Source organism: Mercenaria mercenaria, chromosome 8 (genome assembly GCF_021730395.1).
Source record: "Mercenaria mercenaria strain notata chromosome 8, MADL_Memer_1, whole genome shotgun sequence".
In the NCBI taxonomy this organism is placed as follows: Eukaryota; Metazoa; Mollusca; class Bivalvia; order Venerida; family Veneridae; genus Mercenaria; species Mercenaria mercenaria.
In genome coordinates this window covers 56,229,488-56,249,268 of record NC_069368.1, presented here as the reverse complement: position 1 = coordinate 56,249,268, position 19,781 = coordinate 56,229,488, and the positions used below count along the sequence as shown (strand labels likewise).

Below are 19,781 nucleotides of genomic sequence, written 5' to 3'. Positions count from 1 at the left end.
TGGCCTCTTCAAAACAATTAACCCCCTCATTATTTCAGTAAAATCATGGCTTCTGAAAATATGGAAAAAAGGTCGTCATAGAAGCGGGCCGTGCAATGTATATCTGTTGCGCAATACCTCCCTTGCAAAATTCGTGCATATTCCATTATAAAATTCTCATAACTTTATACTGTACACTTGCGGAACAGTATTCCATGTATGAATAAGTGCATCTTCTAACTTTTAAGAGACATAAGGGTTTTTTAAATCATTTAAGCATGCTGATAGCACTACCTAAATCTTCCCAGCTCCAAACTGCAATTATTCTTTCTAAATGATAGAAGACGAAAACGATCCTTTATGTAAACTAAGTGCGTTAACGCTGTGGTCTGTGCAGTATTTAACATATAGGGTCGTTTGGGGCTTATATGTTATTAGTGAATGACAAATACGAAAAAAAGGGTCAAACTATTGACATTAAAATGCATGGAATGATTCGGGTTTATATATTATACTTCGTTAAAACGGCTTGACTTTTAAAGCACGATTGAGTTTTTCTCGTGTTTCTCGCCTTCCTTGTACTGGACTCAGATTAGCCCGTGCTTCTCATATGACTGCTAATTTAGTTTGAAAACACATGTACGGAACATTAAATAGAATATACGATTACAAATATCAAAACGAATTTTGACAAACTTAAGGCTCCTGTGTTTGTGCTTTAGCATGGGGAGCATCTTGTTTGCAAATGATTTTTTTTTCCAATACTAATTCGGGAGTCTGCAGACATTGACTGGAACGAATGTGATAATGTTTCAAACCCAAAAAAAGAAGTAAGTCTGATAAGAACGCCGTAAAGGTTTATATTGTTTGTGTTTTCAAACCATATGCCTGCTGTAATGTTGAAAAATGGTGTTTAACGTGAAAAATTATGAAAGCTGACTGTACCGTTACAGCAGTTCATCACTTACTTTCAAAGAGTAGATAACCAGGTCGTTCAATAACTAGGCCAGTATGGTTTAAGAACTCGTCCAAAATTGGCTTACCATAAGACAGCCTCTCAAGAGCTTACATTACTTGTCTTGATGTAAAGAGCGGTCAATTTCTTACATAACAATTAAAACTGGAAACCTAAACGGAGTTTGCTGCTCTTGGAATATGTCATTTAGAAAGTTGGATAACGTCGATGCATGCAAAAAAAATGCACATTTTTATGAGTAAATTTTGCAATTTTTTACGAAGGGATTAAGCGTGTTTACACACAACTGTTTTAATATTGATCACACTTTTTTACTTTCAATTTGTGTTTTTTAATATTGGATTGCTTTCAGTTGGTTACAGTTATCTATTTCCAATGTGCTATGTGGAGTACATTTATTGCTAGATATTCGACTATACGGGTAAAATGAATGTGTACAGTTATTTTTTTCCTGTACCCTTATGTTTCCTCATGCAGTATTAAGCAAATAGTCCAGTATTAAATGATTGAGACCCCACGTGGAAAATAAGTACTGAGTCCCATAGAGAAAGCATTACAATATTAAAATTACAGAACTGTCGTTAAAAAAGCACTGACGTCACGATAGTGTTTATACAATTATGTTGAAATTCATGACCATTTGACACGCACTGTTCTTTTTATTTTCTATTTTATCTCTAAATTATATTTCGGTACTTGTATCATGTGTAAATGTTCTGCTCATCACGGATCTAGTTGAATTTTCATTGTTGTTCATAAACAGGCTCAATCAATACGAGCCTGCAACATTTTCATTTATGACGTGTTAGGCGACCTGTGGTTTTCCACTTTTTATCTCATTTACTTATTGTTACTGCCAAGGCCTGTTGAAATTATGTGTGTTTGTACTTGTTTGTATGTGTTATATTTATAAAATAATCATTAATTAGAGCGTCCTATTTTCATTGAAATTTGACTTTACTGGGCACAAATAACGAAGTATGTTTATTACCAAAGGACGAGAAGTGATGTTTTCTCCCATAATGATAAGAATATTTTATCCTATATTCCATCCATATCTCCCTCTGGTCACTATTTAATACTGTTGCCTGAAAAAGGCATCACTTTTAATCACCAATAACGTATTACGAAGTGTAGTTTATAAACATCCTCTCCAGAGAATACATTATAGTTGCCAGTTATACATATTGTAGATTACTTCTCACAAAGGCAGGGGAGTGGACGTGTTTTGCATTTTGCTGCTTTTTAGGCGAGAAAAATGCTGTTTGCAGTTCAAAATGGCGTTATTTGTTTACTTTTTGACCTAAAAGAGGACACATTTTGCAGTGGTAAGTGTGTTTATTATATATCAATTTTCAAACGATAACGCCCACTCGGTGGCCATATAATTTATCTTCACTCAGCTTTTGGTCTTACATGTTTATCTTTGTTAAAAAGTTATTGGAGGTACAGTGCCAGTTTATAGTGACGAAAAAATCGTAGCCGTGCATGAAAATGTAATTCCTGTACAAAAAGAACTCTTTACGGGATGTTTATTGATAAATTTATGTATATGTTTGAAAATTTGTATATAATAAATACACTTACCACTGCAAAATGTGTCCTTTGTTAGTTTCTAAGACAAACAAGAGAAGAAAAGCACAGGTCATCGAGCTCGTTTTAATTTTATTGGGTATTTTCTTCACCCACTGTTTAAGCATTTCTGTAAAATTGAAAAAAATGTGGTACTTTATAAAACATATAATATCCCACTTAAAGTTATAGGGACTTCACGTCTTACAGGTTGCTATGAAAACAAGGTGATATCGGTATTATATAAACATAAATGTCACTAACAAATCTCTTTCATTTTTACATGTTGACATAATTACCTCACCCACTTTATTTTCAATGGGAAAACACGTATTTAAATCTACAAAAAAATTGCCGTTAAGATTTTAAACATATTGTGCAGCTTCAATGACACAAAAAAATGCTTCAAAATGGAAAGAAAAAAGTTAGGATCACTGGGCATCTAAGAGATTTATTTAGAAAATAAAACATTCAAAATTTTTAGTTCTTTTTGTTTTAGTTTGTATTTCTTAGATAATATAAGTGCTTTTATTTCAGTTCTAGCCTTTCATTATATATATCAGTCAGAAAAATATCAGAACCAAACCTGATCTGCTTTAAGAGATATTTGAAATTACCTACCCTGTTATACATCTTACATCAGTTTAAGAAACATGCCAGCAAAAAAATAAGGGTGAAAAAAATCGCAACAAGTAAAATGTGCTTGGTTAAATGGTACACTTTTTGGAATATTCTAATGATCTAGTATTGATTTTGGGCAAAAATATTGTTCGAAAGAAACATTTTTCAAAATAGCGGATATCCAAAAGAACGCTCGCGTACATCATTAACAGTACAAAATGCAATTGAAAAAGTGGTTTCTAAATGAAAATGGTCTCTTAATAAAGGTGGGTCTACAACAAGTTTTACTGTATATATTTTTCAATCAAACTTAATGTAAATATAGAAATAATTCAAATGTTGACTATACAACTCCTATATACATTTGTGTTTGTAACATTTATAGGTTTATGTTCCATGAGTAATTTGTCAGCTGTTGACCATGACATGAGTCTTTGGTTCGTTCGATTATTGAACAGTGGGAAATGTGATAAAAATATTTGAGACAAATACAAGCATACGAATCCGGAAATACTTTTTGATTTAAAATGTGCTTAGCATATATTTAGTTCTCTAGTCCATGTATTTTCTTTCAATGTTAGAGGAATACTGTTTTCCATGATAAGCAACGCTATATAATGTTCCCATATATATTACCTCCAACGTCATGGTCTCCCTCCAAAAAAGGGAGACTTCTGTAACCAAAAACATTACCTACCAAGATTTTGATAAACCCTTTTTTCATCATTCAATAATCCGATTTATTGTAAAATATATCCACTTTGCCTCGGTCTATATATCGGATTACACTTTCTGAAAGCGGTTTGATTTAAAGACCCACTTCGACCTAGTGACCTACTTTTTCCTCCAACATGAACTTCGCGCATATCACTCTGATAATACTGGTATAATACAGTTCTACAAGATGACAGGTGGGCAATTCAGGCCCTCCCTGAAATAACGTGTTTTCACAACTTCATCTGCAAACTTATTCAGTCATTCTCTGTTTAATTCGGTGTTATAAGCATACTTATTAGAATAATAACTATCTTATACCTAGAAACAAATTCACCTTAATGCATCCAGTACAGTGCATACTACTGCATTAATTTAATAATATATCTAGACATTAAACACATTGTCTTAGCCTTATATATGTCACTGTCAATTTGTAACTAGATGCTTGTTATTTAAAAACTTCAACACTCATTCTACTGCGAGGAACAGACATTTCCATTTTAATCATATACAGTTAGCTGCAATGACAATAAAAGATTTAAAGTGAAATTCGTTTTTGTCTGGTCTAATCTTTCTGCGTGAGTTTAATGACGATTTTGTAGCACCTCACTGCTACAGTTACAATTTATTTCTGCAATCATTTGCAGAACTATTCTAGACTTATTACAAAATATTTCAACCAAATGAATCACATAAATTGTAGATGTAATTGAATCATTTTATTACGCGTCTTACAAGGCTGTGTGAGCAGCTGCTACTGGTATCCAAAATAGAAAAATCACTTCTAAACACGCTTTTACAACACAATGTTTTCGTATCATTTTAAGAACGATCATAACTGTGTTTTATTAATTGTTTCGTGGGTAGAAATGTATATACAGCAGTCATACGCCTTTTAATCAGTAACAAGATACTTGGACTCCTGTTCTTTAAAGGATTTAAGCTTCTCACAAGAACTTCTCAAGCACTGGAGCTCTGTGACTAGATACATGTTATTTCTAATTTTCATAACTTGTCTTGCGCATCTAACATGTAAAGAAACAAGGAAACGGAGAAAGTCATCTTCCAAAATCGCAGCCTCTCCGATTGAAACCGAAACTCACAACACATGGACGTGCACACAGCACACACATGTAACACTGGCTACGAAACAAAATGCAATTATGATGTCTAACGGTATGAAGAAATTGGTCTGTAGATTCTTATTATACACAAATAATCACAACGTAGACAATTAAAGTCACACTTAGTGAACAGAAGGTCAACCTGACTCGGGCAATTCATTAAATGTTTCATTTATGTCAAAATGTACATTAGATACTAATTATTACGACCATGTTGCGACAACTAATTACAATTTTTCAAATGTTCAGAACGTAATAGTGAATTTAACCCTTACCCTGCTAATTTTCTATAATAAACTTGTCCGTCTTTCAATTTGGACATTTCCATTAACTGTTTAAAGGGATGCTTACCCAAAAGATACTGACTGAATGGCGAACAGTGCAGATCATGATCAGTCTGCACGGATGTATATAATTTGGTGAATCTGTAATTTATCACTTTGGTAAAATGAATCATGTATACAAATCTTCAATATCTCGAAGACAATAGAACCATATTCTTTGAACATTTAAATGCTTTACAACCGTCTGACAAAAAAAAACAGTATCGACCATTCTGGTACATGTACACCACATAATAAAACAAATTTCTTTTTACAAGCTCCCTTGCTCTTTTACTTATTTCATTTTTAGTGTAAAAAGGTAACAGTTAATATGTAGTGTGTGGTTGTCCCTTTTTCTGACATTACTGGACAGCGGAGTGACAAAAACGATAAAAAACCCTACTCAAACAGTTTTCTTTCTTGTAATGTAATTACTTCCAACTAAAGCTGGCTTCAACAAATTTTGCGTCAAGTGGAATCCGGCTTCCTTTAAACACATCATGTCATTATTCCCACACATAACCCATTTCAACCGATTCTGCGTCAAGTGGCATGCCTGGTATAACTTTTTGCTTTCTTTTAATGCTATTATTCCCACACAATACCCGCTTCAACAAATTCCGTGTCAAGTTGGACAGCATGGTTACCTTTCTGATTTCTTTTGATATCATTATTTCCAGACTTCAACAAATTCTTTGTCAAGTGCGAGCATACGAATAACGTTTTTATGAATTCAAAAATCCTGCACATAACCCGATGTCATATTAGATAACCAGGATAACTCTAGTTTTGTGCTAATGTCATTCCAATACATAACCCGCTATAAACAAAGTCTGTCAAGTGGGACAGCCAGAAAAAGGTTTCTGATTTATGTAATTGTCATTATTCCCCATAATAACCCGCTTTAAGAAATTCTGTGTCAAGTTTATTGTAACTGCATACGAAAACACAAAAAAGCCATTGTGTTGTAGAAATTAACGTTTTCCTAGTCCTTTGTGTCTGGGTCAGATGTAATGATTAGAACGCAAAGACCTTGTCAAAATACAGGATCTTGAACTGTTATTGAACAGAAAATATCATAACGATAATTAGGCTTTTTTCTATTCAAGAACGTTTTATGAAGTGGCATTGAATCATCCAGGATGAGATCAGGAAAGCAGGAACGCATTAAACCAAAATGATTTCAAGAAGGGGCATTGTCCTTTCAAATGTACTCTGTTAAGTTTCATCTTGTGTTGCATTAAAACCAGACATAACTGGAAATAAAAGTTTACTGATGCAATACTTCAATTTTTTCAAGTTTCCAGCATAAAGAGATTTGCTTGTGAGTTTAGTGATGTTTTTGTAACCCCTATTTCAGTGTAACGGCGGGCAGTTTACCTAACCGTGTTCCTGTATTCTGTACCAAAGTTTCAAAGTAGTAGTGTTATGATATGATTAAAATGTCAAACAGTAAATAACGGAAATACCAAAAGCATTAAATATCTTTATTTTATAGAAAACAAGCTCCTACAGACAATGTAGAATTTTGAACAGGATTTTAAATGCAGTTATATGCGATTAAAGAGAGATAAAGACTAAACCTGTGAATAAATACTAAAGTATGCATTTTTTATATATATAATTTGCACCATTTTGAAGTCTTTGCCAGTTTCAACAAGCTACTCCTATGAAATGACAGGTAAACTTGATGTCTAAAAAGGTATCTAACTCAGTAATAAGTAGTGTTTTAACGAATTAGAGCAGAAGTTTGAGTTACAGTGCTAACTACAAACAAATGAAAAACCCTTACAATTGATGGAATATATAACCCTTATTACCCTTATATCTTTCATAGAGATGATTTAAAACTTCAGAAGTATTCAGATACTCAAAGAAAACTTAGTATTGTTTATAACTAACCCTATAACTAGTCTATATAACTAGAGTTTAAGACTCCAAGATAATTGAATTTGTCTGGTTTCATTTCAGTACTCAAATTCATTTTTTTTTTACATTGGAGAAAACACTTTTTCGATGAAAATCATATTGGAAATCAGTGAAAAACACATGAAGTACTTGAACACTCGTCCTCAATCTCGTGTACATTTGTTACGTGTCTGAACCGATTTGTCGTAAAATGATTGCATTTATCAGCTAATATATCGGATTACTTCTTGTGAACGAAGTTTGACAAATGAATCAATGCCATGGTTTTATCTGATTAGGGCTCTGTATTACAACATTACTTCCATTACGTTTCTTGGATTTGTGTTTATCGTTCAAATTAAACATGTAGGAGGTTGGAGTGTATCTCTGCTTGTTGTTTTGAGAATTATTGATGAAATAAGTGTTGACTTGTATTGAACAGCATTGGAACTTTTCTGTAATCTCTCTAGTTTTCTGTCCACTTTCGTGAGCTTACATAGAACTATATTCCATTATTCGTTCGTTTTGTCCTAGAGTGTTTGCTTTGTGTGTGTTTGTTTGTAATCTCAGTGTGCATGTCCGCATGTTGTGTCGCGGTTTGGATATTTATACAGAAGTAGTGAAAAGACCCAAATGACAAGTAAATATACCAATAACGAGTCTTAAAACAAACATTTAAATTAGAATGTCTGACAGTAAATTAATAGAATGACTTGGTTTAGTTGAGTCTGTTTGCATTCATGGCAGATAGGGATTTGAAGGCCTACACGTTTTAGGTCGACAATTGTTTGCTTTCTATGGGAAAAAGATGTTGTGTATTTTGAAGAGGTTCATGACAGTCACTAGGATACAGTATTACAACCGTATCAGTCTGTGGAAAGAAAGTGTGATTAAATAAAATTAGTTAGTATTTTTTTTTCGTTTTACTAAACCCACTTGTTTACATTAACATCGAAAGGGTATTTAAAAATGATTAAACATAAAGAGCGTGAATCAAATGCATCTGCCTCAATCTTGACGTTTAAATTCTCGTAAAATGACAACTGTATGTTATGTTGGGAAACTTAACGAGTAATCTTATACACTGACTACGGTGTTCCGTTTGGACAATCGTGACAATTTATTGAATCCTAAACCGCGATGTACGATGGTACAATGACGCAAACGTGATGGTGCGATGATGAAACAACGATGGTACGGTGGTGAAAACGCGATGGAACGATGATGAAATCGCGATGATGCGATGGTACGATGGTGAAATATCGATGTGATATCGCGTTTTCATCATCGTACCATCGCGTTTTCACCATCGAATCATCCATTTTCATCATCGTACCATCGCATTATCACCATCGTACCATCGCGTTTTCACATTCGTGTCATTGCGTTTTCACCATCGTACCATCGCGTTATCACCATCGTACCATTGCATTTTCACCATCGTACCATCGCCTTCCGGTGGTCATGCGCATTGGTACAGTATATGTGTCAGTAAAACTAAGGCTTGATACAATCTCATTTTCACATGGCACTAGGTACCTTCTATATCTTAACAAGAATAAGCTGAGTTTGAATAATATCATGTGACTATTACACCCAACTTTTTATTTACTTTCATGCATACATAAAATACAAAGGACGTGGTCTTGAAGACTTTACACAGTTTTAATGAACTGAGCACTGAACATTTTGTAACACATTTTGCAAATTTTTTAAACAGCAGAATCTAAATGGCTAATTTCTTCACACAAAATACATTGAGATACATTCTGTTGTTGACAAAAATACAAGTGCACGGAACTATGCATTTCTAACCGGAAGGCGATGATACGATGGTGAAAACGCGATGGTACAATGGTGATAACGCGATGGCACGATGGTGAAAACGCGATGGTACGATGGTGAAAACGCGATGGTACGATGGTGATAACGCGATGGCACATGGTGAAAATGCGACTGTACGATGGTGATAACGCGATGGCACGATGGTGAAAACGCGATGGTACGATGGTAAAACGCGATGGCACGATGGTACGATGATGAAAACGCGGCGGCACGATGGTACGATGGTGAAAACGCGATATTTAATCGACATTTCACCATTGTACCATCGCACCATCGCGATTTCATCATCGTGCCATCGCGTTTTCACCATCGTACCATCGTTGTTTCATCATCGTGCCATCGCGTTTTCGTCATCTTACCATCGTGCATCGTGGTTTAGTATAAAATTCACGATTGTCCAAACGGAACACCGTAACTGACCCCCAATTATTTTCTCGTTTGTCATTTGGTTTTTTAATGTTGCACAAGAAATGGAAATATGAAAAAAAAATCACCGTTTAAAAACATGTTTTTTTTTACCTGACGCCAAAATTTTCCGACGTCAAAAAATAGGTTTTTCGGTCGACTGCACAGAATAATCGTTTCAATTTAGAACAGTTCATTCAAAAATAGAAACTATGATAAAAGAGAATGTCTGTAGAATGAAATGAACGTTTTACCGGCAAAATCGGATGAACAATGTCAAAATAATTAGCGATTAACGTTTAAAAGGCGCAAATTTACTGTTGCCGCTAGAGGTGCTTCGATGTCAAAGCTTTATCAGATATTTGTTTTAAAAATCTGCCATTTGAAAGGAGAGGCATTTCCGTTCATGTATACCTAAAATCTTCACGATCTGAGATGGTGCCGAATTTCTTGAGGAAAGTAGCGAGCCAATTTAGGCTTAGTATTTGTTATTAAAAAGGACCAGAAAATATAACAACACTGAATCCAAGTACGAAAACGCTACACGACTGTTGAAGATTACTGTTGTTAATAAATGTATAAGAAGTACATTTGGAGGTGCAGTATTCAATCAGTCAAAATAATAGCATACTCATCCTGTTGAGTCTGTTTATGAAAGGTTATGGAAAGTGCAACACTTCACACGCCCCTAGCATCGGTTTATACAATACTTCTAAGCACGACAGAACGTGTCAGGGATATAATCTTCTAAAAATAATAACAATCGATACGGGAATTGGAATGATGATTAAACTGAAAGACAGGACGTATTATGGGACCGCCAGGGCGGGCTGCCTGGCGGCGTCCACAAACTTTGTCCGGAGCATTTCTTATTCATGCATGGAGGGATTTTGATGAAACATTACACAAATGTTTAACATTTTGAGACGGAGTGTCATGCACAAGAACCAGGTCTCTAGGTCTAAAATCAAGGTCACATATTGAGCTTTAAGTTCAAATTCAAGAATGACTTTGTTCGGAGCATTTCTTCTTCATGCATGGGGGATTTTGATGAATCATGACATAAATGTTAACCATTATGAGACGGAGTGTCATGCGCAAGAACCAGGTCTCTAGGTCTAAAGTCAATGTCACACATTGAGCTCAAAGTTCAAATTCAAGCATGACTTTGTCCGGAGCATTTCTTCTTCATGCATGGAGGGATTTTGGCATTTGTGCAATATTTTCTCATACCGATATATATGTTTAAGATGTTTGCGATATCAATATAGAAAATGCTGTTTGTTCTATGTATTAGCAAATTTGTTAGTTATATAATTGCTGAAGTAATGTTCTTTATATGCTTAGTTTGTCATTTTATCACTATTATTTTGACGTTTGTTTCTTTATAAATGACTTGAGAAGATTTAGATGACATTGTTTGAAGATGCCGTACGTGTTTGGTTTCCTTAACGGCACACTACCTGTTCATTTTCTAATAATTATGCAACTGTATATCAAGAAAATTTGACTGTTTCTGTATGAACTTGGAATATAATAAAAAAAAATATCTTTCACAATTAATGCTTGCAGAGGAAATATTGCTGTAGTTATGGTAACAGTTGATAGTATTACCTTACCTTTGTCGGAAAGAGCGCTTGGTGATGCACATGTTTTGAAATGATAAATCCTTATTTGGTAGATATTTTTTGTCGGCGTCGAAAAGTGAATCCATCTTTGTTAGTGAGAGAACTGTCATATAAAGAATATATTTATGGTATATGTTTCTATAAATTTCGTTGCGCCAGACAATTTTTCTCGTTCGACGACCATACCCTTTCTGTCAAATGTGCACTATTAACCATACACCATTATGTATTCGCAAAATATATTATTTGCGACGAAGGGTCCATTTTGCCTCAGAGATGACTATTGTCACGTATTTACTGTCATTTGAGAAAAATATTTTTCTACTGTTAAGCTGTATTTGTAAATAAGTATGATATAATTGCTAAAAGTAGAACATTTCGTCTGGTTAAATAACAGATCTCACAGCAAAGCAATTCATTCATGGATGTATCTAATTATCAGTTACTTTACAAAAATTTTTGAGTGTGTACTTTAGATACAAGTAATTCCGAAAATAACAATATTTCATAAATATGCTGACTTTTACAACTACGGTTTTATTAAAATGAGTAATACTTCGCCTGAATATGACACCAACAAAATATTTCAAAATTAATTCCACACCTTGGTATTTTTTCTCAAGACCAAGAAAATTAAAATCACGGACAGTGTTTAATCTGTTCCACTCTTGAACAAACAATTGAATAGTTCAGAAGTTAAGTGTTCGTTGTTAATAAGAGACCTATTTTCCAAATTAAGTACACACCTGGTCAATTTAATTGAAATGACTTAACTGTTTGTCTTTTCATTACTTAAAACGGGATACTAAATAGAACAACGGTAGTGGAAATGTCACTGGGTGATAGCTAGAAAGAGAAGTCTGTCTGTATGCCCTCTATAATAATGTTTGCTTTCTACCCTACTCTGACTTGTTTGATATCATGATATCAAGGCGGGTGGTGAATTCGATTCACATGATCAACGTAGCATCTTAGAATCTGATCTATACATGTTATGTTTAAGCGGATACGCAAACGGTTACGTAACGGAACCGAATAGTATGGATTCACCTCCTTCCAAATGTCAGAATAGGTGATTATCATGTAACCCGTAACTAACCAGTTCAAGATCTTTATTCTCCTCAATTGTTTCTAATGGAAATGTATCCACTTGAATGAACTAAAAAAGAAATTTCAATATACATAAAATCAATATATATATATATAGAAGTGGATTAACAGCAAATTAAAATTTTCAGACAAACGGACAAATTATCTGACGTCGATATAACATTATACGACTCATTTAATTCAAAAGTACGTCAAATACTAAGTATTATATTCATATTGTCACACATACTTATCAGTTTTAAAATATTAAAAAAAAAAACTTAAAAGGAATGAACATAAAAGTTATGAATTTAAGCACTTTTACTTCAGCCACGATTTTAATTTTATTTACACTGCTTTGTTATATAGGAACATGATAAGAGTTTATAAGGTTTTGCGCCATTAAACTACTGTATTTTAAACTCGCTAATGGTGCTTCCTGCCACTGTCTGTTCAATGGGGTACTCTGCTGTGTTCCTTCTTCATGTATGTTTTGTGTCTGTTTGTTACTTCTTTGATGTTATTGTATCCGTTTGTGTTAATGTGTACATGTATACAGCCACTATTTACATGTATACAGTACAAAATGTATAACAAACCCGTATTTCCGTGTGGAGTGCTATATGTATGGTTACGTTTGAATGTGGCAGTTGCTGTTGGACTTTTGTCCTTGTTTCTTCTATGTTTTAAATGCATTGACGCATTTAGACGGTGCCTTTTAATATTATTCTATATTTTAGATATAAAAATAGTATTTTATCGACCTTTCCAATACACCATTCTCTACGATCATATTTTGCTAATTAGACGTGATTTTAAATAATTTCTACTACATTTAAGGAAATGAAAACATTATATTGTATTTCTAACTGGTATCCATTAATGTCTTTATTTCTTTGAGTATTTACGCATGGAAAGTCAGTATTAAATTAAAGCTCAGACTTTTCTCTTGGAAAACTGTCTGCTTAATTAAAATCAAAGTCATTTCATTCCTTTTTAAAATGTCTAAGCCTAACATTTCCTTTTATGTTATTGCAACTGAGCATTTTTCCGTATGAATTAGTTAGACGGTACATTATCTGCAGGGAACTTTAATGTCAGTTTAAAAACTGCACGCTGTTGCTTTTATTTCAGCAAAGTTCTATCATTCTGTGTATCTGTGCATCATTTTACAGAAATGACTGGATGACATTAAAATAATTGTCGCTTTTGAAATTTTGTTTAATGTTTTATAGTCACGAAAGAAAAGCCAGAAGCGGACAATAAAAATGTATTCAATGCAATTTACAAAATGCATTAATTAATCCTCATGCAAACACGACAGTCGGTTTTCAATGATATATTGATAAAATAAAAAAATGACTTGTATTACGCAGCTATATATATTCAAACTGGTTGACGATATCTTTGGTTACAAGAACACGGACCGATGTGTAAGTAACTTCTGTGTCAGCTTTTCGCTAGTTTTGACGTATAAATTGTATGAGCACCCCTCGTAGTATTCAATACCAATGTCCAATGTGTTATCATTTTGATTAGGTTTAATTCTTTTATTTTGAAATTGCGTTTTAAAAACGATTTTAGAGATTTTACTGAACATGTTCTTAAAAAGTTCTCAAAAAGGACAGTAATTAGATCTGGTGTCGAATCGAACCCCAAACTTGTTTACCCACTAGCATAAAATTTAAGCATACCAAAACTTAATTTTAGTCCACTTATCAGATTTAGAAGAAGTTTTGTTTTCAAAATGCAAATTTTTAAAACAGCAACTTTTATATCTATTAAAGATATTCAATGGTAATCTTTACTAAAATATTTTATCTTTAGATATTTAATTTAAACGTAAAATGTCTTCATTAAATGTATTTAGTTTTACTACATATATAAATAAAGTTTACATTTAGAATTACATTCATAATTAAATGTCATGCGTAACAGTTGATTGTCAAAAAAAAAACATTTTTTTTTTTTTAATGGCAGTGCACATTTATACTGTGTTTATCTATACATGTATACAGTATGTACTATTTTAAACCAAATGGACAGTACTATTAATACACATAAACTTGTTAATTGTATGTTTACATAAATAATATGTAGTAATTTTTCATGTTCTTAAATATGAAATTTGGATCTAATATACCTTTGAATATTAGCGATGTCACCTTTTAAATGCTTCACATTAAACGGCATTTTGCCCTCTCTTGTATTGGCTATGTTCACCAATTTTAGTATCTTATTTTGATATTTAAGTCATTATAATAATGAAACATTCGTTCATATTTTGACCTTTATTAACAAAACTAAAGTTAGCTGTTTATAGGTATTAAACTGTTTGATTGAATCTCCAAAATGTTCGTGTCCGAAATGATGTACAGTTTAAAACACATACGTGTCTATGTACAATGTTTTCAAATCTATATAAGCATTGTTTGTTTCTATACATGTAAATAATATTTAGAATGTTTAAGGCCAACAATAAAAGCAAAAACCATAACGCAAACGAGAGCACGTGGTATTCATCTGCTCACGTGATTTCGTTTTCTGTAACGGTTTTTGAAAAACAAGGAGAATAAATCGGTTCAACTCAACATTGTTTTGCAGTTATAAATCGTATTTACTGTAATAAAACTTATAAAACATTAGCATATATTCAAATGCCATATGTAGATTAAATAATTTAAATGTCTATGTTGAAAACGCTTGCCGCTGAAGCAACAGGAGTTAGACGGCTTGCTCTCTGAATCTACATATATTGGATAGACTAACAATGTTTAATGAACTTCCACACAAGAATTCCATAACAATTTGTTTTTTTAAAGAAAACTACCGAAGTAACACCATTGTTGGAATATATTCCTCACAGAAAAATCTTAACTTATTCCAATATTGTGGTTATTTGTCTTCAACACAGGTGGCAATTTAAACTTTTCGTGCAAAACTTTAATTTAACCACAAATTGCAGCAGCAGATGTCTCTAAACTTGTAAAATGTGCAAATGTTGAGTTCTTCTCAACCAGGGGCTATATGGGGTAGAAGAGAGCATGCTCTTCTCCTACCGTCCAGGGACATGCTCAATTAAGTCGAGTCTGCAACATTTTCTCTTTTTTTTCTTGTTGGGCAACCTTAAAAGTTTCCACGTTTCTTTCTACTTTATATATTTCTGTAGTCAGGAAATATAGCTAGTTTTTTTTACAGATTTCCAAAACAAACAGTAAAAAAGATACAAAACTTTGAAAAATGCCAGTAAGTATCATATCATTAAGTCATTAAGTGTTATACGCCGCCATACAGACTAAATGCTAAGACAAACAAATACATGTGTAGTTACACTTGTTTTATGTTTATCAAATGGAATTTAAAACATATTATTTTGGTAATAGTGACCAAATGTTTAAATCTGAAGGCATTTTATTTGATTTGGGTTGAACGCCGTTTTTCAACAGTATTATCAGTTGTGTAACAACGAGCAGTAAACCTATTCAGTGTTACTGGATTCTGTGGCAGTACAAACCTGTTTTCCGCAAGTAACTGCCAACTTCCCAACATGAATCAGAGGTAGAGTCAAATGCTTTCAGACACAATGTCATGGAGAACGCCCGAAGATCGAATTCATGACCCCGCGATTCCTAGATCTGCGCTCTCCCTATTGAGCTAAGCGGGCTTTGACATCCGATTTCTCTTGTTTGTCCGAGAAATGTGTTTCAATCAGAAGAACTAATGCACCGGAGATTTAAAATGTAAAAATAAAAACACTTCAAAAAGGATACTCGATCAACTGAAGGCTTGTGTGTCTCAAACAAAAATCAGAATAAGCTAACATTGCGTTGTGTGGGTGCCAAACAAAATGCATTCCGTTGTGCTAAAACAAAACACGCCGGACAGCTGTGATATATATTATAGTTTGTACAGTCTTTGATAGTACTCTGGCGGAAAGAAAATGGTCGCGTAGTTAAATTTCTTATTCAAAACTGGTCAATATACTACTTTGAAATCATTTAATTTTATTTGTATTAAATTTCGTGGTTGCAACTGTTTCTTTGGGACATTAAAGTCAGGATTTTAAATTTTGAAGATCAAAAGAATCGGAGTTTTAAATGTCCGGTTGGATTATATTTCGTGAACTGATGCAGCAACGAAATCTATGAAAAATATTTCCCCGAGAATATTAAAGACTTTACAGTGAAATGTTTAAAGTAACATGTAACATCGCATTGAGAACATTTTGCTCCAAACAAAGTTTCCCTGCCAGGGAAATGAAACCGTAATGTTTGTGATGGAAAAATACAAAGTGTGAATCTACCACGACTTCGAGTTGCAAATAACGAAATCCCAACACAGGTTGCAATTTTGGCTATAACAAGGTTCTTCTGCCATACTGAAGACACCTCTGAATTGTATACGGCACTCTCTTAATCAGTGCTAAAACACTAACAATGAAATGAACATATATTGCATTATGAACGCAACAAGGTTTGTAAAAGAATAAGCATACCCTACCCTTGGATCCCCGCTTATATATTCTAACTATTTGGGCAGACAAATATCAATAATATTTTGTCCCGTATTATCTTTCTAGAATAATATTGTTCTTCTGCGGTTGTTATTGTTTGCAGAAAAAAACATGTTATTATCTTCAACATACATTTTTATTTTTAATAACAATTATCTTAATTCCCGTTTTGTTATGCGCCAGGTGTAGGCTGCATTTTTTGAGCTCCTGTATTTTTTGTGATTTAAAGACAGATATACTTGTTTTACAATCTTGAAATTTGTATATGTGTTCAATGATGTGACCATGATTGGATTTATGTTCATTTTATGTGGATTGAATTTGTGGTTATCCAGCTATTTGGATTTTAATTACAGTTTTAGACATTTATATTTTAAATTTTCATCTCAGTACACTTGCCCTGGAGCAATCATGACTGTGAGTGAACACTTGTCATGGATTACCTACGACAGGTCCATGTTTTTCAATGTAAAACAATCAGTGACTGCCTGGGGTATTAAACCTGATCCTTTTGTATTGACACAGCTAAAACATCTCGGGATTTTGCAATATAGAAAATATAGAGGGAAAAGGGGCGGTCAAAATACTATAAGAAGGGTAATGGACGATAACCAAGGAGTGAACCAGAAGCATCCCCGAACGTTGCCGCAGCAAATATCAACTGTCTCCCTGCCGAAACGATTTCAAAATCTGAACAACAATTTTACAAATGTCCAGAATATTATTAAGATCAATTATGAAAGTCGTCCATTGGTCAAGTCACAGAGAAACATTAAAGTGTGTTGCTTAAATTCTAGATCTGTGAAAAACAAAACTTTATCACTATCCGACTATATTCTCTCAAATGATTTTGACATTGTTGCTATCACCGAGACATGGCTTGGCAGTTCTATAGACAAAATCAGCATCAGTGAACTCACGCCAACTGGTTATATGTTGAAGCACATTCCTCGACGTGGAAGTATGCGAGGTGGTGGCGTCGCAATCATATATATGGCTGCCATTGAACTCCGTCTTGTTGCTTCAACCGGCGAAGGGGACTTCTCGACATTTGAGTACATTGATAGTAAATTTCTTATAAATGGGTACTCAATGCAACTAGCAGTAATATACAGACCACCACCATCTAAGAAGAATGGACTTAGTACTCAAGATTTTCTTGAAAAGGAATGGCCTTAATTTCTGTCCAAATATGCAACAACTGACAAAAGCGTTATTATTGTTGGGGACCTGAATTTTCATCTTGATCTACTTAATGATCGTGAAACTGCAAAATTAAACAGTTGTCTTGAGACCTATGGTATGCATCAGCATGTACTTGAGCCCACCCATGTTGCAGGACACATTCTTGGTGTAGTGATTACGAGAGACACTGATGATATTATCTCAAATGTGGAAGTCGTCGACCCTGGACTTACTGACTCTAACGGGAAGCTTACACGTGATCATTTTGCTGTTTCATTTAATGCACGTGTATCAAAACCAGCACCTATCAGAAAAACAGTGACTTTCAGAAAAATGGGTTCTATCGATGTTAAAGCCTTCAAAAATGACTTGAATTCTTTCACATTTCTCGGCCAAGATGATGCAGTCACGGACCTGGATGAGATTGTGAATTCATTTAATAGTAACTTGACCTTACTTGTTGACAAGCACGCTCCCGTGAAAACAAAAACAATTGTTCTAAGACCCACATGTCCCTGGTTCAATGAGGAACTACATGATGCCAAACATATAAAACGCAAATTGGAGCGTAATTGGCGAAGGACAAAACTAACCATTGACCACCAAATATACCGTGAGCAGTGTGGAGTGGTAAACAAGCGGTTGAAGCAAGCACGTGTTAATTACTATTCAGAAAAAACTGAGTCATGCGGGCGAGACCAGAAAAGCCTATATAAAGTAAACCAAACATCTTCTTGGTAAGGTGAATGAAACAGTACTACCATCAGGTTCAACATCAAAGGAACTGGCGCAAGCGTTTAGTGACTTCTTTATCAATAAGATTGATAAAATCCGGGATGGTATAAATGTCAAAATTCGTTGTCAACAAGTACCATGGAATGAGGAGCAAACAGATCAAATTAAATATTTTGAAGATTTTAGTCCAGCATCTAAAGAAGAGGTCAAACGTATCATCATCAAATCTGCTAGTAAATCATGTGAACTTGATCCCATTCCAACTTGGTTGCTCAAAGAATGCCTAGATGAGCTTTTACAGCCATTGACAAAAATTATCAATTTGTCAATGGAACAAGCATATGTACCAAAGATGTTCAAAAGTTCTAGAATTAGGCCACTTTTAAAAAAGCAAGATCTTGATGTTGACATTCTAAAAAACTATAGACCGGTATCAAACTTACCATTTGTTTCTAAAATACTTGAAAATGTAGTAGATGCACGTTTAGAGAACCATCTGTGCTTAAATGGCCTTCATGAAGAATACCAATCAGCTTACAGAAAATTCCATTCCACAGAAACTTCATTGCTTAAAGTCCAGAATGACATACTTCAATCTCTTGATTGCAATAATGTTACAATTCTAGTATTACTCGACCTGTCAGCAGCCTTTGATACCATTGATCACGGGACTCTTATTTAGACGAGCGCTACCAAACTGTCTGTATTGATGGAGAGGTGTCAAACCCTGTTTTAATAAAATATAGTGTGCCACAGGGCTCAGTCCTTGGACCTAAGTTCTTTACCATGTACACAAAACCTGTTGGTGCAATTTGTGAGAATCATTGGCTCAATTATCATTTCTATGCTGATGATGGACAATTATATCTGTCATTTAAGCCAACAGAGTCTGTTACTAGAATTGAATCCCTACAACGAGTAGAACATTGTCTCAATGAAATAATCACCTGGATGAATAAAAGCATGCTGAAACTAAATGCTGAAAAAACCGAAGTCATTGTCTTCACATCTAAACAATATGAAAAACTCACTGATAACATTACAGTGAAAGTTGGCGAGTCTACCATAACACCGTCATCCAGCGTAAGAAATCTAGGCGCAATCCTTGATTCAAAAATGGACATGGAAAAGCATATAAATGCCGTATGTCGATCTTGTTAT

General features: G+C 34.0%; 1 protein-coding gene across 1 annotated transcript; it reads left to right on the top strand.

The window, feature by feature from the left end:
* The first annotated feature begins 18,002 nt into the window (after positions 1-18,002).
* LOC128558892 (uncharacterized) lies at positions 18,003-19,302 on the top strand. The gene is made up of 2 exons (XM_053549161.1): positions 18,003-18,515; positions 18,628-19,302. The coding sequence occupies exons 1-2, from the start codon at positions 18,003-18,005 to the stop codon at positions 19,300-19,302; spliced, it is 1,188 nt and encodes a 395-aa protein (XP_053405136.1).
* Positions 19,303-19,781: the final 479 nt, after the last annotated feature.

What these genes read in the sequence shown, in the direction of transcription:
- LOC128558892 (XM_053549161.1), top strand. Translation starts at nt 18,003, where the DNA reads ATGCATCAGCATGTACTTGAGCCCACCCATGTTGCAGGACACATTCTT. An exon ending in ACCGTGAGCAGTGTGGAGTG is followed by an intron (nt 18,516 to 18,627) that starts GTAAACAAGCGG and finishes CTTCTTGGTAAG; the next exon opens with GTGAATGAAACAGTACTACC.